We start from the raw sequence: 25,673 nt of genomic DNA, 5'->3' as shown, positions 1-25,673 counted from the left end.
CACGGCTCCTTACCAAGCCCCCTGAGCGAATGAGTGGTCGAGTGTTCCCTGAATGGTCTCTGGAGGCCTATGACTTTGAATTATTGCCCGCCGAGTCATAAATTAAGTGCGTGGCCCTCCTGACCCGCAGTGCTTGGGTAGAGAGCTGGGCTCTCGGTGGCGAGGACGTGTGACCAGGTGGCCTGGCGACTGAATAGCGCTCTAAAGCAAATCCAGCTGCTAAATACTTTCACCAAAGGTGCACTTTCGGAATTTTCAAATTAGGTATCCTTGTTCGAGCCTCGAGGGAGAATCAAGTAGTAACTTACAAGCCTCTGTTAAAATTATTTCAAAATCGTGGGGCTATAACAAAAAAAAAAATAACTATGAAATCTTGAGTTAAACTTATGTTACTGCCATACTTAATCAATTTTTGTCTTCTAAAAATGGGTGAATATGTTTTAATTATAAAAATTGTAAATGTTTTGATATAAAAAAATTAAATTATAAATAAAATAAAACTTAGAAAACAATTTATCCCGATATATGTATAACAAGAATAAGGACCTGTCAGGCTTATCTGCAACTGTAAACTTAATCCAAACTGTTAACAACAACCTTTTTTCACATACTCCAGTGGCAAAATGTGATGCCAAAAATCTACAAACACACTGTGGACGGAACAAACCCTCTTTTGAGGACCTTTAGACCTTCATAAATAAAATCGCGAAGTATTTCAAGGGGAGTTGGACCCGTTTAACGGGCACTGGGCGGGGTTCTTGGTAGGTGAGCAATGGTACTTCACAAGCCGCTGTTGTGGCCGTGCAATCAAATTCAGACATTTGGAGACACTCTCACACTCCTACCTACTTTCAGCCCCCACCACCACCCCCTTTTCGCTGCTTAAGTGTCGTAAAGTCCTCCACGGAAGGATGAGGACGCGGCAAAGGAGTAACGGCGACGTAGCAAGGACAACAACAAACGCGGCTTTTATGATTTATGCAACTATCGCCTGCAGCCTTCCGGTGGGGAGGTCGGCCAAGAGGTGAAGGATGAACGGCAGGCGACCAAGAGAGCCATTGCCGAAATCCTTGAGAGAGCCGCCCGAGGCGCGTAAATTCCTTTTTTTCACTCCTTTTTTTGGACATACGTCTCAGACTAAGCGGCTGGAAGGAGGCGCTTCAAATTGTGCAATTTTTATGGGCGCAGTTGGTTGGGGGCGGGGGGTGTGCCATACTCATGAATAAAAGATTTTCCGATTCACCCCAGCACGGCCAGCACTTGGAGTCCTCCATAGCACCACCGCCCCCCGCTCCAGTCGTCCAATTTATTATGCTGTTGGCCTTGCCGAGTGCAAATAATAAGCAGCAAGTGCACAGCCACGCCCTGACAACGCCTCCGCCTTTGCCCAGCACCTTGCTGTGTCCTCTAGACGTTGTTGTCTTTCCTTGTTGTTGTTGCGACTTTTCTCCACGCCCACACAATTGTAGAGGGGGCGGTTGGAGAGGCACCAAAGGCGGCCTGGAAAATTAGCAAAGCAAACGCTCGGCTGCAGTTTACTTGCCATTTAAGGACCGCACTCGACAGCTGTGTTTGTCAGTGGCACTTGCAACCAGCAACCTGCAACCTGGAACAACAAAAACAGCAACTGGCAACTTGCAGCAGCAACAAAAGCCATGAGAAAAACTGTAGCAGCAGAACCCTAAACGTGCAAAGGCAGCCACAACAGCTCAAAAGTTGCATTCCTGGTTTTATTATTTTTCTTCTCGGCATTGTTTGTCTGTCAAAATCGTGTGGACGTCTTAGCCTGTAAAGAAATCCGTCTAAATATACAAATATTGCAAAAAAAAATACTTTGTTTGAATATGTGCCTGTAATTTCAAAATTGTAAGACCAAGAGCTTTATTTGACACATTTACATTTGCCCAACCTATCTCTTAGGTTTGCTTTTGAAAATCTTCCGGAACGACAGTGGTATCTTTGTCAACCGATGCCGATGATTTGGTCCGATTAAACTCTACGCAACGCCTGAGAGCTAATTAATTTTATGATTCTTTCTCAAATTGTCCTTAAAATTCTGACGAATGAATGGGGTGATAATATGATATATCCTTCGATCTGCATTAAAACCTAAGAACGAATTTATTTTTCGATTTTTTGTCGAATTTTCCAGGAGGTCCCCTTCAAAATACTGAGGAATGTATGGCGAGGACAATCTGGCCCCCAGCGATGGCTATATCTTTGCCAATAATCAACTTAAGAACGGATTCTTGAGCGGAATACTCTAAAAGATTCATAGTTTGATTCTCCTTCGATCTGCATTAAAACCTAAGAACGGATTTATTTTTCGATTTTTCTCAAATTTTCCAGAGGGTCCCCATTCAAAATACTGAGGAATGTATGGGGAGGAGAATCTATAGCCAGCGGATAGCTATATCTTTGCCAATAATCAACCGATTCTTGAGCGGAATACCTTAAACGATTCGTAGTTTGATTCTCCTTCGATCTGCATTAAAACCTAAGAACGGATTTATTTTTCGATTTTTCTCAAATTTTCCAGGTCCCCTTCAAAATACTGAGGAATGTAGGGGGAGGACAATCTGGCCCCCAGCGATGGCTATATCTTTGCCAATAATCAACCGATTCTTGAGCGGAATACCTTAAACGATTCATAGTTTAATTATCCTTCGATCTGCATTAAAACATAAGGACGAATTTATTTTTCGTTTTTTTCTAAAATTTTCCAGGGGGTCCCCATCAAAATACTGAGGAATGTATGGGGAGGACAATCTGGCCCCCAACGATGGCTATATCTTTGCCAATAATCAACCGATTCTTGAGCGGAATACCTTAAACGATTCGTAGTTTGATTCTCCTTCGATCTGCATTAAAACCTAAGAACGGATTTATTTTTCGATTTTTCTCAAATTTTCCAGGTCCCCTTCAAAATACTGAGGAATGTATGGGGAGGACAATCTGGCCCCCAACGATGGCTATATCTTTGCCAATAATCAACCGATTCTTGAGCGGAATACCTTAAACGATTCGTAGTTTAATTATCCTTCGATCTGCATTAAAACATAAGAACGAATTTATTTTTCGATTTTACTCACACTTTTCAGGGGGTCCTCTTCAAAATTCTGAGGAATGTATGGAGAGGACAATGTGGCCCCCAGCGATGGCTATATCTTTGCCAATAATCAACCGATTCTTGAGCGGAATACCTTATACGATTCGTAGTTTGTTTCTCCTTCGATCTGCATTAAAACCTAAGAACGAATTTATTTTTCGATTTTTTCTCAAATTTGTTCGGGGGTGCTCTTCAAAATACTGAGAAATGTAGGGGGAGGACTATTTGGCCCCCAGCCATGGGAATATGTTTATACTTAAAAAATGAAAAATGAATATATTTAAAAAATATTGGGTTCTCCAAGTGTTGCCAACATGCATTTTTACAAAATTTTTTTACAGTTACAGTGGCGCCATCTGTGTTGCCTACTTATGGGTTATGGTAAAATCGAATATATTTATAGCAGGGTGGAAAAGTTGGCTAATATATTTTAGAATGGCCAGCTTTATGTTATTCGCTGTTAGAATATTAAGAAATTTGTGTTCTGTTTGTTTTTAATTAATGATCACACATATGTGTTTTTATTTTATTTTTCTATAAATAATTTCGAAGTCCTGTCTGCTTCTTCCAGAACATTTATAATTCAATGTATTTACACCGCTAATGTATAAAATATTATTATATTCAATTAAATATTGTCCAATTTAAACATGTTAATTGTTTTCTTAAAAGTTTTGTCTTTAATCAGTTTGAGATTTGTGAAAAATTGTTTATAATAATTGTTTATAAAAAATATTTAGTAATCTTTGTCTCCGAATCTGGCATCTCTTGGGCCGGTACTTCCGGTATAAGTGATGACTGGTATTTATTCGATATATTTGTGCCGTCCCTGGCTCCATATAAAATGTATATGGCTTTTTGTGGGACTGAATTCTTGCCAAGAAATCCATTTAGACCTGTTTTAGTTGGCAAAAATAACGATTTCGAACCTTCGGATGGAAGGCAGGATGGTCACACTAAATGCCAACTAAATAAACAGCCACACTAATTGTACAGTGGGCTCGAAACACAAAGTTTTGTGGCCAAGAGCGACACTCTGTCTCTGTCTATTCATCTGTGCGGACTTGTGTCATTTTCGAGCGGATCGTAGTCGGTAAAAATGTTCGGGGTTAAGTGAGCCAACAAACAGTGGGCACAATTAGATTTTTTGTTATTACACTCGAACGTGTTTTCGTTGGACGGCAAAAGTATTTAGTGGTAAAAGCGCCGGAGAAAGATTAGCCTTTTGGCCAAGTTAGCACGGCCTGCCGCTGCCGCTCGTGATTGATTGTCCGTCGCCGCCTTTTTGGGAACGGTGCAGTTAAGAGTCCCCGTTTTTTCCAGTACTGCATGCCAGCGGTTTGCGTGCGTCTCTGTGTGTGTGTGTGTGTACGTGTGAGGCCTGGACGCGCGCCGTGATTGTTGTTTTTCTGCGCCGCCCGTAGCCGTACAGTAAATATTCGGCTTACAGCCAGCGTAAGTGGCCAAAACGTGTTAAAGCGTGCGAAAAAGGCGACAAAATACATAGCTAGAAAACCAGCCTCTGAAGCAACATTTTTTGTTGTAGACTTTTTCGCCGCCTAAGACCAGCATTTTGTTGTTGCGCAGCATGCAGCGTCGTGTTAGTGTATGTGTGTGTGTGTGTGTGTGAGACTGTGTGAATTCCAAAACATACGCCGCTTTGTACAGTGGGCACTAAACAAAAGGAATCTGAATGCCCGGCTTGGGGCGTGCGAGTGAGAGTGCGAGTGTATGTGTGTTTGTGTTGTCTGTTTGGGTGTGTCGCGTTAATAATAATTTTCCGCTTTTCGGCCGCTTAAGGCCCCTTTCGTCTACTGAAGCTGAAGCTGAAGCTGCTGCTGGCAGCTCTAGAAGTCTGGACTCTTTTCAACCATTCCTCCATTCTAGGCCCTTTCGTGGGCCCACAAAGCAAAAGGAAAACAGTGATAGAGAGAGAGAGAGGAAGAGAGAGAAAAGCAACAAATGCGTTGCCAACTACGTGATGAAATGCGTTATACCAATCGGAGTAGCAATAACAATACTCCCACGTGCCAATTATAATTGATTATTATTCATTATTTCGCTTATTACGCCGCTCTCTCGCACCGACGAACAATTTCATTTTCAAGGCGCGCATTTTGTGCGTTTCTCTCCGAGCTGCTCTGCTCCGCTCTCTCTCTATCTGCTGCTTCTGGCCCGGCTCTCTCCCAAACAAACTCCGCCACAATAACACAAACAACACGGGGCGAATGGCAAGGCCAGGCTTTTTACGTTACGCTACCTACCACCACGTAAGGTCTCGGCCCGCGCGGTCCTAACTGGCTTCTCGGGCCTGGAAATCCCACTAAAAAAACCAAATTAATTAATAATCGAAACGAAATAAAAATTGGGAAATTGCAGCGCCCAGACGGTGGCCAAAATGTGGGCAAAGCGTGTGCGATAAGAAGAGATTGAAAAAAAAGTGACAAAACCGAACCGTGCCACTCCGTATCTGTTCCGTGCAACAGATGCGGATGTTCGTTGTTGCCTGAGCCGCACAAACAAGGACCTCGACAGCCAGCAACTGCCAGCGAAAAACAAAACCACTCAGCCACATCCCTCAAAGGCTATCATCCCCCCCTTAAACTCCCCCTCCTAAATCGAAAAAAGCACCAAGACGACGTCCAAGAAGAAGCAACAGCCGCAGCGGCCGAAGGCGTCGACCAGCAGCAGCATGTTCAAGTGCATTCCAATCTTCAAGGGCTGCAACAGGCAGGTGGAGTTCGTGGACAAGCGCCACTGCTCCCTGCCGCAGGTGCCCGAGGAGATACTGCGCTACTCGCGCACCCTGGAGGAGCTCTTCCTGGACGCGAATCACATCCGCGACCTGCCCAAGGTACGTACATACATATTTAAGCCAATTTTGAACTCCTTTAATGTTTTCTTTCATTGTTTTCGGTGTACGTCCCGGGAATATCCACCTGAGCCGAGCCGGCTTTGTTGAACTTTCGGCTGCTGGGCTGCCAACTGCCAAACAGCAAATGTCATAGTTCAAAGTGCGTGGGAAACTGAATAAATTCCGTGGAGTCTGGCTGAGTGGGCCAGGACTTACCATATTGCGGATTCTGGCAGGGCGAAGCTCATTAAATATTAATGGTTCCAGTGGCAGTGGCAGCTTGAAGCAGAAACTAACAAAGGCTGACGGCGAACTTTTCCTATAATGCGAAATTAAAGTATCGACTTGTAGGAGGAGCCTCCGTGGAACGCAGTGCACTAAAGCCCAGTCTCCAGATGCCAATGAACTGCTGGCCATTCCGATAAACACTGTTTGATCTTTTCAGTCTCTGGCCTTGTCTGGCCGTGACGGCCTCATGTTGTTAGCCGAGCTGTCCCGGCGATGGCCTGGCCCTAAGCTCAAGGGGTTGATGGCTAGGCACGTAATTTGCATCCCCGGGTGCGATGACCCCGCCCAGGGCCAGTTTTCCGCCACAGCCACAATCGCCCTCCTCTGGAAAGCCACAATCAGGGCCATTCTTCGTCGGTCGGCTATCTGGCGGAGCATCGCCGCTTGCCAAGACAACAATTACGACAAAAGAAGTTCCCTTCGAGCGGAAGTCTTTAATTAATGCGGGGGGACTGGCGCTGGGCGCTGGGATGGGTTGGCTGGCCGGTTCTTCGGCGAGTAGATGCATAATTGAATCTGCAATTACGCAACTACGCCGCTAGTACATCAAAAGTTCCGTCGTGTGCAGCGTTCTAATTGACGGCCAAGCTTCCGGATGATATTCACCAACTGGGCGTGTCTCCGCCGCGCTTTTCCAAATAATTCCAACTGGGGGAATCGGTATGGTGATTAATTCGATTCTGGCCCTTCCCGAAATGTTATTTATTTGCGCTTGCCAGTCTGTCGGTCTCTCCCGGCGACTGCAGCTGGTAAATAAACAAGTAAACAACCCGAGAACATCAAGCAGATAGACATAAACAGTAGCTCGTTGACATAGCAACAAGTGGTGGTTGGGTGGGTGGAACGGCAGAAGGCAGGAGGTAGGAGGTGGGAGGCAGTGATGCAACATAAGCAGGTAGGGGGAGAGGAGGGCACTGACTGTCTCCCGTTGCAATTCAGTTGCGGTCACCCTGTTGTGCTGTTTCCCGCATGTCATGCGCTTGTGCAGTTTTCATTAGGGTTTCCTATTCCTAGACTCGGCCTCCTAGACTCCGGTTTCCTTCCCGGTTTGCCGCGCTCACTAATGAACTTCTCATGCAAATTGTGTTCGCCGCTGGCTGCAAGCTCTAGCACTTTATTGGAGCAGTGTTCAATGGCCACATGTTGCTGCCGCAACCGCAAGAGGAGCATCTAGCAGCGAGACAGACAAGGAGCAGCAACTACATGTTGCTGTTGACCGGCAGCGAGAACAGAACTCGAAACAACAATGGACCGAGTCTCTCGTGAACAGTCTCCCATATAATGATAATGATGATGTTCTGGCGTCGAGTCGTTTGAATGCCAAGCCGAATGACAGCGACGGATGTGATTGTTGGTCCAGTTTAGCTTCTGCGTCTGATCAACCCTTTCAGCTTCTGCTGTCTGTTGGACTGTTTTTGTTCGAAATCGGTCCGCAATTTCCGCGTTGTCATAGCTCTGAGACGGGTAGAGCTTCAATTGACTCTAAACCGGCGACAATCTCCCTCAATCTTCTGCCATTTGCTTTCATGAGGAGCTGGAAGTTTTATTCAAACTCGTACCACAATCATTTAATAGTCAATGGGGGGAGATTCCTTCTTTATCAGTTAACTATCCTAGTTAGACTATTTATTAGTGAACTAGACAAGTCTTAAACACTAATTACTGCTACTGCTAAGCTGCTAAGAAGACTGCAGTATGCATCTGCTTGATTGGAGATACTCGGACCTACCCCAAGGAAACGCTGTGGTCTCCACTTGGCCAAGAAATTGGCTTCTTCGCACACCCCACCACCCGGCCAAGAAGACTCGCCCACCATTCATTACCGGCACACGGACCAAACTGCTGGCCCCATTCATTTGGGCCAATTAGTCACGCTCGAAGATAAGATACCGAGTAATCACCTTATCGCCTGGCATTGCCCCAATGGGCCTGGGGTTCAACCCGCTTACCTTTCCAGGCCTCTGCTTCCTTCCTGCCTCTTTTGTTCGCTGTTTTGGCTGCTTGGCTTTCGAAACCTGAAGCGGAGCAGGTGCTTGGCGGGGGCGCCAGTTGTGAAAACTTAACCGGCAGTCTGGCTATTGAACGCACACAAAACCCCACAACAGTCAGAACCAGCCAGCAACGAGCAACAACAAGCAGAGCAGAGCATAAGCAACGGCAATGACATCATTTTGTAGTAATCGCGTACCTGACACAGCGAACTCGACAACAGCTACGAAAACAGCCAGCAAGAATCTAAAATGGCGTCCAACCACTTTTAGTGAGTTGGGCTAAGGCTAAGTGAGCTACCAACTACCGACTTACCAGCCATAACAGCTGCTTGCCCGAAGAAGCTTCTGAAAAACTTTGATTTGACAAGTTTCAGCTGCTTTGGCTCGGCCTTCTGAAACTTTTGAAAACAATGACGAACCAGCTCAGGTCTTGGTAGTTTCTGTAAACTATTTTATTAATAAAGTAAGTGATTAATCCGTGTAGCACGAACATCTCCAGATAAACTGTACTTGTGGAATTTCTCATTCGATTTGTTTTCAGTTTTTCATTTCGTTTTCGTTACACTGAGCTACGCTCCTCTTTCACATTCCCCATCGCTTACTTTTTATTCTATCCACCACGGAGCTTGTTGGAACCGGTTTGCGTTTGCCTATAAATAAATAAATGTTTTCCACTTAATTGTTGAGGCATTCACATCAAAACATTACCTGACTGAAGCTGTAGAGGTAGCTGGGCTTTAGGCTTTCGGTTCGGCAGCTGTTGAGAAAAGTAATCTGGCCAAAATGCACTTCACCTTGCCTTGGGAGGGCTGTTTTTCTTCGGCCAGATAGCGGCCAGCAAGATGCATTTTAGATTTATGGCTTCTGATATGGCAACTGCGTCGCAGTTCCGAATTTGCATCTGAAAGATACTGCATTTTCCGAGCAGCTGTTTGGGTTGAGTGCTTTTCCGCTGACTAGCCAGCAGTTTTTTTGTCCCCATCCGGGTATGCAGGCTGCCATAAAGAAAGCTTGTGGCATGACAAATGCACAAACGCTCTCAGATACAGACACTCGGATGCCTTGGCTGTAAGATAGAAAAATGAAGATGTACAGATTGTAGCAGGCGTCCAGATAGTCGGAGGCAGCTGCAGCCGACTGCCTGTGCCAGCGATTCCTTCGCCGGATGCCACTGGAGAAGCTCGTGTCTTGTTTGCCCGACGATTACAACACATATTTGTATATTTTCGACTCCTCTGTCGGAGCACACAAGTGTGCTGTTGCAGCGGCAGCGACAGCTATTGGTATCTGTGTATCTCCAGTGCGGCGTGAAATACTAAGCATAGTCACTCGAAGCTCCTCTCCATCCCCAGCTCCATCTCCAGCTTGGTGTTCAGTTCCAGCTCTGCACATAATTGCTTCTGTCTGTTCGGTTTGTGTTTGCTGTTCTAGCTCAGCTGGTTTCGCTTTAGATGCGTCCGTCGCGATACCGAAAATGTATCTAGAACTCGTTTAGAGCCGCGCGCCTGGCTCGCTGGGCGCCTAGTCGTTTGCAACATGCACACACCAGTCGCCGAGAGCGGTTATGTCTGTACATGCGTGTGGTGTGCCTACTGTGTGAGTGCGACTGGGTCGAAAGATACCAGATACAAGATACAATCCGCCAGATACCAGATACATTTTGCCCCGGCCGTTTTCGCCGTTTCCCGATTACACTTGCAGATACTGGGGCACATTAAAACATTGCTGGAAGTCAGCGGACCGCACTGCATTTCCATAATACAAGTCATGGATCAGTGCAGCTCACCCATCCCATCCCCCATTCCCGATCCCCCAGCGATGCGTTCAGTTCTGAACTAGATGCTGACCCATCGGGGTCCATTAGAGTTGCTTTTAGGCAGCGCAAATTGGTTTCCGACCAGGCTTTTAACAATGGCAAATTGAATTGTTTTTGTTATGGCTCGGTTTATTGCATTTGATGCCAGCAGCGGTCCGCCAGCGACTGAGATAAAGTGCTCTGCTCTGCTAAAAATCAAATTATGCACATATGCGGCATGCAGCTCATACAGCCAACTGGCAACAGCCAACAACCCAGTCGTATCCGTCTCTCTGTGTGAGTCGGCAATCGTCTGTGATGCAACCGGAGCCAACTGATGCGACCCGCTGTTGGCCGGGCCGAAACTGCTACTGCCACTTGCTGTGCGCCTGCTCCGACTAGATACAATAGTAAAAGTGTGCTGGCCTGGCCTGGCCGAGTGAGTGAGTGAGTGAGTCTAGCCCCTCGCAGATGGATAGATGTGTGTACTCGAGTGGCAGGCGACTGGTAGCTCAGTACTCCGGGCCTCGGCTCACTCACTCTGCACTCGTAGATGTTTGCCGGCCGGTCTGTGCCGGCCGGTAATTTATGGCCAGGCAGGGAGAGTGACGGGAAACCCACAACCAGTCGGAGCGTGGGTTGTTGCTGGAGCTGGAGCTGGGACTGTGCTGGGTGGGGGGAGGTGCAGGGGCAGGGGCAGGTGGTCGAGTCTCTTTTGTAGCATCACTTGGCGAAAAGTTGGCAATTCGCATTCATTTTTATTGTCGTCATGCCTTGTCCTCGTTTTGTTTCTTTGCTTTTGTTGCATTCTCGGCCATTGCACGCTCGCCCTACTGTCCTCGCCTCCCCCTCAGACACCCGGCCCCCCTGCCACAAGCCACCCACCTCCAGGCCATTTTCATATTCACGTTACGTTTTTTACGCTTTTCTTTTTTTTTTTCGGCCCAGTCCGGACTGTCTTCCTGCATTTTTTGTCAGCCTTTGTCGCTGACAGTTGCAACTTTTTGACGCATGATTTGTTGAAAGGCTTTTCGCTTTTTGTGCAGCCTGGCCAGTAAGCCCCCTTGTATGCATAAATGGCATAAAGAATCTGGCCATTGTAGGTGGCCGAGGAGGCAATAATGCAGTTGCCACTAATGGAGTCTCTAAGGTGGCTTTGTCTTCTGAGTCCGATCAGTGGCCAGGCTTTGAATATTCAAGTAACCTGCACTTTTTTCGATTTTTGGGTCCAGAAGTGGCAGAGCACTAGGCACTGCCTTGGCCGAGGTGCCCCCCAAAAGTGGGTCAACAACTCCGGCACTTGGCCAGCACTTCTATTGTCATGTGGGCCAAACAAAGCCCACAAAAAACAGAAAGAATTTAATAAACTTTACGGCCCCAACTACGAATTATTTTCATTATTCTGGCGGCGGTTGTTCTTTTGGGGATTGCCCCGGCCCCGGCCCCGGCCTCTGCCTCTGTCTCTGCTGGCCCAGAGAAAGGCCCCACAACAATGGCCGATAAAAATCGCGCTGGCAGAACAAAAGCAGCGCAGCTATAGCCGGCTGAAGCAGCGACTGCGGCTGTTAACCTTGAGGTCTATGACTCAGCAAGTCAGTAGGGGGCGAAAGAAAGTTTCCAGAGATGAGTACTCCATATTGCAGGAAGGTCAGAAGCAGAGCTCCCTTCACTTTGGAAAGTCCGTGGAGTGCCAACATAATTTATTTCGAATCGAAGTCGTGATTTTCATAAATGAATTGTTGGCGACATGTCTAGGATTGGACCACTGCAAGGAGAGCAGTGGTAACTTGGCCTTAAACGATCGGGGGATTGGGGGAATTCTAATGGTAAACTCCGTTTGGACGACGGACGGGTCACGGCTCTAACAAATGACAACGTCTGTGAGATTTATGACCACGAAACCGAACCAGAGACGTCCCTAACTGAGATGCAATTCCTTTTGTTTGACTCCAGAGTCGTGCTGAGGTCTAAATCTTGTTTCTTCTCTTTCCGTGCTTGCAGAATTTCTTCAGATTGCATCGCCTGAGAAAGCTTGGCCTGAGTGACAATGAAATCAACCGCCTGCCGCCGGATATACAAAACTTTGAAAATCTCGTCGAGCTCGATGTTTCACGCAATGGTAAGTGTACATAAGTCCTCGCAACATGCAACAAGTACTCCTAAGCTAGTCTCTATGTGACATTGATGGACTGCAATGGCAGTTGGTTGTTGGCTCTTTGGTTATTTGGTCGGACAGCACGTGTACGTTGATTGGAGCTATTAAATGACAGGCAGACGGGGGAGTCGGCCCGATGAGATGGCTTCAGTATTCAGTGTTGCGGTTTTTCATATTGCCACACGCAATGCAGCTTGGTGTGGCAGGCATTGGATACGATAATTGGATCTGTGTCATTGATTGCTCTGTGTATCTGTATCTGTGGCTGCAATTGAGGAGGCTGCGAATCAGCATATTGAACGATGCACCGAACTTTCTCCCACGGTGTGGACTGGACAACCTAATTAGAGGAAATAACGAGCTGTCTGTCATCCCTCGTGGTTATTGAGTTATGACTAATTGCTCATAAAGCGCACATTTCACAAAGCAATTATTCGTGACTCGTTCATGTACTTGCTGACTATGCTCTGACTATGTTTGTTCTTAGATCTGAGTTAAATAAAATCCCTATAGTTACTCATAATAAGTTTCTATCTCCGATAAGCTATTTGGATTATTTCAGCTGCCTTTCCTTCCCCTTCTCGATACAAATTGCTCCGTATTGTGCCTCTTAAACGAGTTCAAACTCAATTTGAATGGAAACAATTGCATTGTCTTATCCGGAGTGCGCCGCTCGTTCATAGTTTCCCCCAACATAGTTTGAAGCTCCTCTTCAAACAAAGGAAATGCTTTTGAGATTTTAATAACTTTTACTGAGAAGCACAGCGCTCAATCGCTGCACCGACTCACAGCGACACCCAAACACACGCATTTTCCGCTCAAGCGAGCATAAATCCGTAAACAGTCGACAATAATTGAAGTCAAGTGCAGCTCTTATAGCAGCGTAGTATATGGAAACAAACTGTGTGCTCAAAATTACATGGAAAAGAGTAAATCAACTGCATCGCTTATGCACTTTACGATCTCCATGGCAACTCATTCATAGTCCCCCTGTCCCAATGAAACGCTATCGACATGACGTAGGAGAGGCGCTTCCCGTTTCCGTCCAAAGGTTTCGGTTTCATCGCTCAGCCACCAGTCGCCGGCTAAATCGAAATTCAGCAGCTTTGCGGAGACGAAGGCTATTGCATTACCAGTTGGCCAGGTTTAATGCACTCATTACCCAAATTGGCGCGGATTTCAATACCGGGGGGTCGTGTTTGGTTTAACAGTTTACTACCACCGGCCACCACCACTGCTGATTATGCAGTTTTCAGCTGGCCGGCAAACAGCAGTTTGTACACATGACCCACAAATGGCCAGAAACCAGCCCCGTCGCCAAGTGAATGGAGCTTAAGGTGCTCGGAGAGTATTTGCCGCGAGACCTATTGAAATCCGAGCTGGATTTTCCTGACTCTGACTGGGACTGGAACTGTGACTGGGACTCTGGGTGAAAGGCCGCCCACATTAGCCGCGGCTGAGATTATCCGCCTGGCAGGAATCGGTGATTAATGGTCGTTAAAGAGCGATAAGTCGATCAGCCAGTCAGCCATTCAGCCAGCCAGCCAGCGAAATATTAAAAGATCTCTTCAACGTGCGGGCTTTCTATTTACACGACTGTGTGTGGGTGGGTGGCTTTCCTGGAGGAAAGCCTTTCACATTCAATTCCTTGAGCGCTTAAGTGTGCATTTTATGGCTCCCCATTGCCAATGCTGTTCAGGTAAGAGCGCCGAGAGCAGCACAGGTGTAGATGTGTAGCGGTGAGGTGCTGCTGGCGCACCTTTCTACGTCATTTCCCATCGTTTCCATTTTCTCCTAGTGCCCGTTGAGTGGGGACAACCGCAGGGAAGCTTCGATTCTCAGCTGTGGGTGTTGCAGTTTTTCATTTTTCATTTCCCACTTTCTCAGTTTCCCAGTTTTGCAGTTTTATTTTTTATATTTTCTCATTTTCCGCACAAATTAGCTGGCTGGATTTGTATTCGGCGGCTGATTTGCCAGCAGCTGTTGCCACAACAATGGCCATCCATGCCAGCCCAGCCACAAGTTGTACAAGTGCACCACTCCACCACTGCAACACTCGCCCCGCCCCACTGCACTTGACAATAGAATTCTGTACGCGAGCGGTGGACAAAAAAGCAAATATAATAAAAAACATGAATTCCTCTGGTGGTAGGTGGTAGGAGGTAGTTGGTAGGTGGTAGTGGGTGTGAATTGTTGGTATACCCTCGTGTTGGCCTTTATGGGTGCGTTTATAGCCGCACAGCACAGCGGACGACAATAGAATCTCTAAAAAGTATATGCACATTTAGAAGTAAAAATACAGACTTATAACGTGATGCTATCGATTTGAACTCAGGTGTGCTCAGGTACAGGTGTCACAGTGCCCGTTAATCATTATGACAAGTTGACCCGCTTACAAAACGCCAGCTAAGAGGGACCTGTCGGCATCGCTTACACTATTCCAGCTTTGTTTTTTTTTTTGCAAACTGCTAATTGTTTGTTTATTTGCTTATTGCGTTTCCCATTTGCATACTAAAGCGTTCCTCTATTTTTGCATTTGGCTTCCATCGCAATACTGCAGTTTCGCCGCACGTCTGTTTGCACTTGGAGAGAGGCTTTTCCGCCGTGGCTTGTTTATAAAATAACAAAAAAAGAGTGCATCTATTTCAATGCCTGACAGTAGTGCAGTTGCCAAGCCGAGTCTATTTGTACGAGTGCGTTATTTTTGGCTGGCAGCGAATAACAAACAACAGAATTGTGAGAATTTTTTGTCGTTCGCTTGTAGTTTTGGGTCTGCCCCTGGGAGGGGAGACTGGTTACTGGACTTGGTGTGACGAGGCGTGAAGAGAAACTGAATTATGAAGGGGGCAGCAGACAGAAATTGTGAATTTTCTGATTTATCCAACTGGAATGTCACTCCAGCACTTGGTGGCTACATTTTTCCGTGTTTCCCGCTGGCCGGCCGAGTGGAAACAGGGACCTGCAATTCGATTTTAATCAGACAACTGCCCCGTAAACTTTCCAGGCATTTGGGAACTGTGCAAGCTGCGGTCGAGCAACAAACTCAAACTCAATTAAATGGCATTCGAGAGTCATGCCCTCTATGGCACTTGTGTCTCCCTCCCTTTCTTGCGAAATGTGTGTCATCTTTTCCTGCCCGTTGTCGTCGTCGTCGTCGTCGTGTTGCAATTGAGGCGTCAACTGGGTCAAAGTTAAAGTGCGCCCCGCGTTCTCACTTTGATGCAAAAACAAATCGCGGCGCCTCCGTTCGAGTGGTGTGCTCATTTCGTTGTTCTTGGCGCTGGAGACTGCCAGAAGGTCTCCGGCCGCCAGGTCCCAAGTGCATCCCCCCATCACAGCATGTGCGAAAGGAAAAGAATAAGCCGACTACTCGACAAGGTATCAAAAAAACACAGCACACTTGGAAAAGTTTCCCAGGCAGTCTTTAAATATTTAGTTTCCATAAGCGAGTAATTAATAAGAAGGGTCTAGACTCTAGAGAAAGTCTGTCAAATGGTTCTTCCATCTTTTTAATGAAAAGTCTGATGAGTATTTCTCCGACTGTAGAGGGAAAAGATAAATAATTCGAGAGAAAAGGGGAAGCGGTAAGAACGAGAACAAAGAGCCAAATCAGAGCTTTGTCGTGATCTGGGACCTGGCCATTAGCGTCCATGACTTTGTAGGAACTTTTCCAAACATCAATTGGCCAGGGCGAGTGATGGGAACATTTCAATGTACTTTAAACAAACAAACAAACGAAGATGGACAGACAGACAGACGGACGGACAAGTAGGAATTGTATAATTAATAGCATTAAACAAAAACTAAATCAAAATGTCAGGGGGAAAATCAGCGCAAATTGAAAAATCATTTCTTCTCACGTTAAGCAATTTGATTCAATATCGCCGATGGCCGATGGCCGATGCTCGATCCCCGATGGCCTCTGCTCCCAGCTTTTCACCACCGCACTGATTTCTGGACTGGATTGACGTCACTCGGGGTGAGCAATTAAAAACTACTCGGCCAGCAGGCAGCAATCCAACGAGCTTGTACAAACAACAAATCAAATGTGAATAGTCTGGACCTGGCAACAACGCCAGCGGTATTGAGTTGGCCAAAAATTGATGCCTCGGCGGATAAAACAACAAACATAAATGTAGCAAACAAATCTTGACCGAGAACGTGTACAAATTATGCGTATTTTCGCTGAATATTTCCTCCAACAGTGGCAGGGCGTGTACAAGTTTTCCCAAAACATTAAGGAAGATTTCCTGGCAACACTCTTCATAGCTTCAGCCTGCAATTAGTTAATTGAAATGCATATTTTCGACTCAGCTGGCCAAAGGTTGCGGCTGGAAAAGTCTGGAAAATTTATTGCCAGAAGATTATGTTTTTTTTCCAGCCATGACAGAGGCTTTGAATGTCAATTGCAGCTGAGAGCTTGTACAGAGATTGCCTTTGCTGGGCACAGCTGTGCACATTTTGCTGGGGGATTTAGTTTAACCTGTTGCCGTTGGCCTAACGAGGCTGTTATAACCATTAAATCCACTAAGCCACCCACAATTCAGAGAGCCTTAATTGTTTCCCTACTAATTGAAACTCAATTAAAAACGTTGGGCGAGCAGGGCAGGCGAGTGTGTGCTCTTCCATATGCGCTCGTTAATTCTGTTCCAAGTCCATTTAGAAGCACCTGTTGCTTTTTAAAGCGTTGTCATCATCATTATAGTCGCATCTCCAGCCACAATTAAGAGCCATTTACTTATCGCAATCTGCCCCATCCCGCCCCTTGGGGAGCTCAGCCCAGATCAGCTCGGTTACCAGCTACGGCAAATGCGGCAATCATCCCGGAGCCGGGTGGCAGCCGCTTCTAAAGCCGGAGCTCAGGTTGAATGGGGATGCTGGTGGCGGAAAGCCATTTTCCTGGATGGTTTAACTGGATGCGCTTCCCCACAATGCCAGCCATAAAGTTGCAAGCTGTTGTGGTGATGGGCGATGGTGTGGCATCAACAGCGACTCAGCATCCCGTGTGGCCCAGTATCTGGAACCTTTTCATCATTTTTGATGCATGCAATAAGCGAATGGCAACGTGCCATGGCAACTCACCACGGATTCCGAGTGCAGAACGGTATTAAAACGTAACTGAGCCATTGAGAAGGGATTCCTCCCTCGATGCAAAATAAATTGAAAAGCCCTGTATAAGCTTTTATACTCTAGCGATGGAGAGTTGAAGCAATAGCTTCAAGAGTGTCTGTTTTCAATAGAGGAGACTTCGCCAAGGGTATTCGATGGTGCGGCTAACCCTTTCCTTTGTGCTTTCCTCTTTCATAAACTGGGGAAAATATGCATCCTCGACAGTGTCTTCATTAAGAGCAGCTCGCATCGAGGAAGATGTATGAAGGGTGACCTCCATTGCATGGCAACCTGCCCCAGCCACCCATCCACCCATCCGCCCACCTCGCTCCGATTCCTTTCCGGCCCATCTGCTTCTTCGCTCTGTCTGGGTCGCCTTGATATACTGAAAAATCATTTCGCATTTCACCCGGCCACGTCAGAGGCGGGCTCTTAAAATTTTTGTTCGTTCAATGACATTGAAAAGAATTTTCATGCATATGTGAGAGAGTCTTCCCGCCCGCCTCCATTGCCCTCCCGGCACCCGGCTCCCGGTTGGTGTCGTCGTGGCTGCTGACGTTTCGCTTGGCTTGTTCAAAGTTCGACGTCTTCTTTTTTGGCACAGCCCGCCCGTCAGCTTCTTGTTCTTCATCATTGATCTTGGGCGGCATTATAAGCGTTATGAATAAAAAATGCCCCGACACATTGTTCCCGATTCTCAGCTGGCTATTTTCGGAGTCTCCTCCCTCCTTTCATAATAGCGATAAAATGTGATAAACAAATTAAATAAAATTCGGGGCATTTTCCGTTTGAAGACGACCGCGCCTCTGTGTTGCATAATTGCACAAATTGATTACAAGTCCGTAGGGCCTGCTTGGGAGCTTCTCTAGCTGTGCTAGCTGAGCACGGCACGCCCAGCATTTCCTCTAATTTCCCGTCTCCAAATGGGTTTCCAAATGGCCCAACTGGCCCAATTTTTCCCGGCGTGGTGGAGCGTGTGTGTGTTAAAGGTCAACGAATTGTTTGTCACCGCCGTTCATCTAATGACCGCCAACTGTGCCGCACAGCTGAGCATCTTGTGCTGTTTGTGGGGCCGTGCCATATGTTTCCAATTGCCTGGGGCCTCTGGGTTCTGGGGAGGAGGAAAGCGCCTTGCTGCGTCCATTTGTCTGCCACTGGCGGGATACAATTGTGAGTGTTTTGCTTGACGGATTGACGGATGTGTTTGGCTGCTGTGGCGGAAAGAGCTTTAATGCCTTTCGAAATAGCCAGCCAAGGATGGCAGTGCACCGCCAAGTACAGTAAACTTCTCGGCCTATAACTTTTACATCTATTAGCTTTTCATTACTTGTACTAGAAAGTGAAAAATATTATATGGAATATAGTACCTCGTACTACAGTCCAGTTGCTTTCATCTTTGTTTATTGTGGCGATTTGAGTTATAAGAGGCCGACTGTGCTGGCCATCATCCCATTGAAGGTCATGTGCAAGGTCTGGCATTGCAGCAGACAATGCACGCCAGAAATACAGAAAAATAAATGTCAGTCCATATTTTATATAATTTTTAATTAAAGGCTGCTGCTGCTGGTGGTGTTGCAACCTTTATCGTGTTCGTATGCATGTGGGATAGGTGTGAATGCAATGCAACTGTGCGGCAGTTGCAAATAGCTTATCTACAACCTGCCACAACTGCTGGCATTCCCAGCAATGCGAAAACGAACGAATACAAGGGTCTATGACTGGCCACATCCGCCGATTGCCACGAGGCCACAGCCGCATCCATTGTTGCCTCACAACTCGAGCATGTCCTGCCCCTATTTCCCAATCCCTCTGGTTTCCGTGCCACTCACCAACATTCCCCAGCCAGCCATACCTGGTGTCCGCAAAGTTCAAGGGTATGACATTTTGGTGGTCTAGCAGGTGGAAGCTCTGTGCCTCATGTTGAAAGTATGAATTAAAGGGTATATTAGAGTCGATAGCTCAGCCCATGTTTCTGTTGTGTTATCGTGGCAAGGCTAGTTGCCAGTCCCACGTGTCATATTAGTTAGATTGAAAGAGCGGACACATTGGGGCTAGCCACCCCGCGTTGACCGATGACGACGTGTGCTGCAGGTTGATGGCGCCGTGGCGGTGGTACACGCTGTCCCCCGTGTAACTGGGTCAATTTAAACAGTGTTGCCAAAGGATTCCAGCCCATCTGCCCTCCTGCGGCTCTAGATGGTGTCCTTACACCTGCCATACCTGCCACAATGTGTTTGCCTTTGTTTCCGCTGCTTTCGTGGTTTTTCTGGCAGGCTCTGGCGGTGGAAAATCTTTGTTGGGGGCGTGTGTCGGCAAACAGAGCAGCAACCCGTAAGCTGGTTGCTGTTCCCGGGGGTCCTTTGCGTGCGCATTTCCGCTTTAGCAGCTCGAAATTCATTCGATCAACAAGTTTCGTTTGTCATTTTACGCCTCGTCTCGCTCTACCAGACCGCGGCCAAACAATAACAAGAGCAATATCGATACTGCAGAGTTAGGTTGAGGGTTAAAGGGAAGGCCGCCGACCACGAATGCAAACTTTAGGCAGCAGCTAGTCGCCCAAAAAGACACCGAACGCTTTAAAACCGATTTGATAGACAATGACAAGGCCATATGCGGAAGTCTCCTGCTCGCTGGCTCCCATCGACTATTTATAGCGGGTTTATTAATATATGTATTAACGCGCCCATTGGAGCCATCCATGCGTGAGCAAGTCAATCAGCCAAGCGAGAGCCAGCGGCAGATAGAAATGTGTAACCCGAGATAATCGGGGAATATCGAGCGCCCAGCTATGGCTCTCTTCCGTTAAAATAATATAAAGTTTCGTGGCATTCAGTAAATAATATTCTCCGTCCTAAACTCTTTCCAGACATACCCGACATTCCCGACGACATTAAGCATCTGCAGAGCCTGCAGGTGGCCGACTTCAGCTCGAACCCGATACCCAAGCTGCCCTCCGGCTTCTCCCAGCTGAAGAACCTGACCGTCCTCGGCCTCAACGACATGTCGCTCACCACATTGCCGGCGGACTTTGGCAGCCTGACGCAGCTCGAGTCGCTGGAGCTGCGCGAGAATCTGCTCAAGCACCTGCCCGAGACAATAAGCCAGCTGACGAAGCTGAAGCGCCTCGATCTGGGCGACAACGAGATTGAGGATCTGCCGCCCTACCTGGGCTACCTTCCCGGTCTGCACGAGCTCTGGCTGGACCACAACCAGCTCCAACGCCTGCCGCCGGAGCTGGGCCTGCTGACCAAACTGACCTACCTCGACGTGTCAGAGAACCGACTCGAGGAGCTGCCCAACGAGATCAGCGGCCTGGTCAGTCTCACGGACCTGGACCTAGCCCAGAACTTGCTGGAGACACTGCCAGATGGCATTGCCAAACTAAGCCGCTTGACAATCCTGAAGCTGGACCAGAATCGCTTGCAGCGATTGAACGACACGCTCGGAAAGTGAGTCTACCTCCTATTCCGATGAGGAAAATTAATACGCTTGTTTCCCGAAACCAAATTGAGGTTGCTGGTTTAATTGAATTAAGTTTCACATTGCCTCACTTTAAAGGCCCTTTGTGTAATCTAACTTAATTAAATGCAGCATCATGAAGTGCATTTATTGCAAATACTTGTCCAATTTACTCTTCATAATCTTAAATTTCTCAACTCTTGTTGTATTTTAAAGCTGCGTGAACATGCAGGAGCTGATACTCACGGAGAACTTCCTGTCGGAACTGCCGCCCTCCATCGGCCAGATGACCAAGTTGAGCAACCTGAACGTGGACAGGAACGCGCTGGAATACCTGCCCCTGGAGATTGGCCAGTGCGCCAATCTGGGGGTGCTCAGCCTCCGCGACAACAAGCTGAAGCGGCTGCCGCCGGAGCTGGGCAACTGTACGGTGCTCCATGTGCTGGATGTGAGCGGAAACCAGCTGCTGTATCTACCCTACTCGCTGGTCAATCTTCAGCTGAAGGCCGTGTGGCTGTCGGAGAATCAGTCGCAGCCGCTGCTCACCTTCCAGCCGGACACGGACGCGGAAACGGGAGAGCAGGTGCTGTCCTGCTATTTGTTGCCCCAGCAGGAGTACCAGCCCATCACGCCGGGTGAGTTTCAATAGCCGTAGTCCATAATTGGTGATGGGTGTTTACAGGCCGCTCTACAAAACGCTGTTGGTGCTGTGCGCTCACTTTCCACCGAATTTGGCCAAGTTATGCGACCTTATCTACAGCATAGATTCCGCCAGACCTCTGCCCCTATCCCTATCGTTGTGCAATATCTTCCATCTATGCTCGAATTCCGCGATAAGATAGCCCGCAAAGTGAGCAAACATTGCCAACAGCCGACCGAGAGCCAGCCCATCCAAGTTCTGAACGTTGTGTATGTGTGAGAAGCTCTTCTATCTTCTACCTTTGGGGGGAAACGAAGATACGACTCTTTAATTCAATTTCTGTGTTTTCTCCAACCTAGTTGCCACCTATTTTTGTGACTAAATCTACTTGAAAGTGCCACGGCACTATTGGCTTCACGATTATTATATTTCCTACTGATTTCGATTATTTTCTTTGCAATCTGCCACATCACGCGCTGTACCAACACTGCACTCCACATCCTACTCACCCCCTTATGTGTTCATTCAATCACCCAAAAGACTATCCACCTATGACGCTCTATAGATCGAGCGAAAAATTCGATTCGACGGAATTCTACAGTTATCAGCAAAAAGGTTTGCGCTCCGTATTACCTTATCTGTCAGTACACGCTACTCTTGTTCAGTTAACAAGTCAATATATTAGAGTTGCTCAGTTTTAAGATTCGATCTCCCAGAAACACAATTCCAAATTATTGATTTCTAACTCTATTGTATTGGCTCGCCTCATAGCATGCCCGGCTTGACATTTGCATGCCTGCTTCGTTAAGTGTTTAATTCTATAACATTCCTATGCATTTGTAAATAAAAACTATTAATCATAGACATAGATATAGGAGCCAGCGCCCAGGCAACTGCGTTTTGGGCGATAAACGCATCTTCACCTGGCTCTTAAAAGCCAGTCAGCCATCAGTGCTTGTTGATTCGCTTTAGTTGGGTGTTTGAAACAAAAACACTAACCGGTTTCCCACCGCCACCCAATGACGTCATGACAACAAGTTGTTTTAGTTTGGGAGTCTCTGGTCCGGGCGTTGGCTGAGAAACACACTCACCAGCACACACACAGCCCCGTATCGCGATGGATGGATGATAAAAGCGGGTTCGATTTGGCTTGTTTGATTTGATTATGTTATTATTTTGTGTTTATATTCCATTCATTTGGCTGTTGGGCTGGGAAGAATGCGGCCCATGCGTGTTTCTGATCACCCCAGATATTGGGGGAGCTGGGGGAGCCAGGCCCACTCGAAGAATGCTCCCGCCCGAAGCAAGAGGAACTAGCTGCCTGTCAGTGGCAGCATGCCAGATCAAAGCGGCCCACAGACGCACAAGCGATTTGTTTGTTGTTGGCTGCAAGCGCCAAGATCCATTTCAATTCATCTTCCAAGAGTCAGTACATGTCCCTCCTATTACGGCCACTTGAGTGATGTCAACGGCTGTGACGTCATGGCTGGGAGGAGGAGTGGCAGTCGAAAATGTGGGGCAAGATCGGCCAGCAATGTAATTATGTGTATGACGCTGCGCTGGTTAATAATATTAATCGCCTGGCTTGCTCGTATGTGAGCCACCAAAACTAACGGTTGATTAATGGCCTGTCACAGGGGCTACAGTGGAACCTGGCCAGGTGAAGTAATCGAGCGCCCTTGAAGTATTTCAGATTACAAAGGTTTAGTCATTCCTGTAAACGGAAAGTGACCTCCAATCGAACAACACTTTTGGAAAACATAGAACTACATTTTAATCAAAAGCTTCCTCCTAATCTCTTAACAATAGTGGCCCTACTGTGGTTATGGTAATGGACTAGCCTAGAACCTAGTGGCTTATGCTAATATTTTGGCTGTGACATTCAGTGATTGAGTGGCACATGATTCAACCAGAATCTACTCTATTCGGGTCTCAGATCTGTGGCGTAGTTGCCTCCCAATCGAAGTATAGTAGTAACTGTTATTTGGCTCGAAAACTAGTTTTGGCCATTGAGTTGCCTATAAATAGATTATATCATCAGCATATTGGGAGAACCGCCTTGTCTGGTCGTCCAGCGACGTGTTTGGGCTATCATTTCGCAGCCGATCGCTGGTCAATGACGGATTAAGTGCACAATGCGAGGGCCAATAGCACACATAGCTCAGCCAATTTATACGAATGTGTGAATAGTTTCAAGATCAAGCCGCCCAGGCTTTATTGTTTTTGTCGCTTACACTTCATAGCCATGTAAGCTGCGTTCAAATTATCCAATTAAAGCCGCTGTCAGTGTCGGTCATGGGACATGCGACTTGGGGATGGGGAGTAGCTAGAAAAACAAGAGGAAGTAAATTTGACGGCGGCGCACCCCACAACGACATCATTGTTATTATTACAAGTTGTCGGCTAGTTTATGCCATTTGCATAAATCTTCATCTCGGCACTGGCTGACCCGAGACCCTACGGATTCCGTTTATTTGACTTGGACTCGCCACGGGGGGCAGGGCAGGGCACCCAGAATTTCTGTTTGTCTATGCTAAAATCAGTAACGATTGTAAGTTACGACCGCCGGACATCCAGCTTGTCATTGTGGATGCAGCTACTTGGGCTCAGCCGGAGGCACTTCCTCCGTCGTAAACAGCGATTTGCATTTGTTTATTGTTGTAACCAGGCACCCTGGAACACCGTCACACCGTCCCTCCGGCTATTGCTGCGTAGAATAGATGGCTGACTGGGCAGGGGGATGGGCATATTTCCCTGATGATGGAAATCAGAGAGCCTGGGTGCGCTGATTGCCCCCACATGTTGCAACTTTTATGTTGTTTACATGCGCGGTGCGAACAATTTACGGCACACACACTTCTCATAACGGCTTGATGGATTAGCGAGTGGTCGAATGGTCCAGCAGGCCTGCCTGGCCAGCCAGAATGTTTACACCACGCCCGGCGCCCAAAAATAGTGGCCACTAACACCGCCGTCGCGGTTGGCCACGTAATTCGGTGGGGCCTTTAATAGGCGTATTATTTATTGATTTTTGCAAAACCAAACCCGTAGACCATTAAGCGTTTCGCATATAAATCCGATTGTATATAATAAACATGTTTGTTTACATATATTTCATATATTGTAGAGCCCTATTCCGTAGTAAGTGTTCGTGTGCATGGCATGCAGTTCCCTAATCCAAGACCGTTTCCAGCCCATCCTATCTGTGATTTATGTTCTAATTTCTCTTATTTTCTCCTTACTCCCAAAATCGCCCAAAAATGCAGCCCGCGATCTGGAATCGGACTCGGAGCCGTTTGAAGAGCGGGAGCCGTCGCGCACTGTGGTGAAGTTCTCGGAGGAGGCCACCCAGGAGAAGGAGACGCCGTTCGTGCGCCAAAACACGCCGCATCCCAAGGATCTCAAGGCCAAGGCGCAGAAGCTGAAGGTGGAGCGCAGCCGGCACGAGGATAACGTCAACCTGGTTACGCTGCCAGAGGAGGTGAGTGGACTCGATCCGAACGCCAGGCGTTTCTTGTGTTTCCATCGCTAGGTCGAGGACTGTGTTTTCAGTATTTCCATCGCAAATATACGATTGCTTTTAGAGTGTGTGTGCTTCTTTGGCCCAATACTAATCCTAGAATTAAGCCTTTGAGGACCAATAGTTCCAATCTAACAGGGGCGATGCATTTAGGCTAAATTAGATAGCTTTTAAATCATTACTTAGTTTATTTACATAATTCTACAAGTAGATTTGGAATAAGTTTCTACTAAGGGGAAATTTCTGTTGTTGAATGTATTTTACATGAGAATTTCCCTCGTCCCAACAGAACGGCACTAGGTTAGCCGAGACACCGACCGAGACTCGAACCATTGTGAATAATCACCAACAGCCAGCTCAGCTGGTACAACAACCAGCCGTTGGTGTAAATTCCACACAGCCGGCGGTCGGTGGTGTAGTTTCCCCAACAGCCACAGTCGCACCACCAACCACAATTATACACAGTGGTTCGGATAATAATAACTTGAAGGCGACTCCGCCCGCAGTTGTGGCCACTGAGCTGGCCACCACTGTGCCTGCTGATGAAAATCCAGAAGACGATGAGCAGGAAGATGAATTCGTAAGTTTTTTTTTATTAAAAATGTATTAACTTGTTATTAATTAATAAATTTTTGTTATTTAAGGAATCCGATCGCCGTGTGGGCTTTCAGGTGGAGGGCGAAGATGATGACTTTTACAAGCGGCCACCCAAATTGCACAGAAGGTAAGAGAAACAAGGATTGCTTTGATTTT

General features: G+C 47.1%; 1 protein-coding gene across 32 annotated transcripts in view; it reads left to right on the top strand.

The window, feature by feature from the left end:
• The first annotated feature begins 4,052 nt into the window (after positions 1–4,052).
• The window catches only part of LOC6499238 (protein lap4), a 60,486-nt gene continuing 38,865 nt past the window's right edge, over positions 4,053–25,673 (top strand). For 6 of the 32 annotated variants that reach the window (XM_014910483.3, XM_014910492.3, XM_014910476.3 and 3 more), the window contains exons 1-9: positions 4,055–4,202; positions 5,489–5,963; positions 12,039–12,156; positions 20,168–20,750; positions 20,977–21,395; positions 21,941–22,015; positions 24,667–24,881; positions 25,210–25,500; positions 25,565–25,644. In XM_014910483.3, the coding sequence (XP_014765969.1) occupies positions 5,802–5,963; positions 12,039–12,156; positions 20,168–20,750; positions 20,977–21,395; positions 21,941–22,015; positions 24,667–24,881; positions 25,210–25,500; positions 25,565–25,644 (1,943 nt within the window). In that variant the 5' untranslated portion in view covers positions 4,055–4,202; positions 5,489–5,801. The other 26 variants (XM_014910478.3, XM_032452100.2, XM_014910470.3 and 23 more) reach the window with 12 other exon arrangements.

This window comes from Drosophila ananassae, chromosome 2L (assembly GCF_017639315.1).
Source record: "Drosophila ananassae strain 14024-0371.13 chromosome 2L, ASM1763931v2, whole genome shotgun sequence".
In the NCBI taxonomy this organism is placed as follows: Eukaryota; Metazoa; Arthropoda; class Insecta; order Diptera; family Drosophilidae; genus Drosophila; species Drosophila ananassae.
Note: the sequence above shows the minus strand (reverse complement) of the source record. Positions and strands in the feature narration are given on the sequence as shown.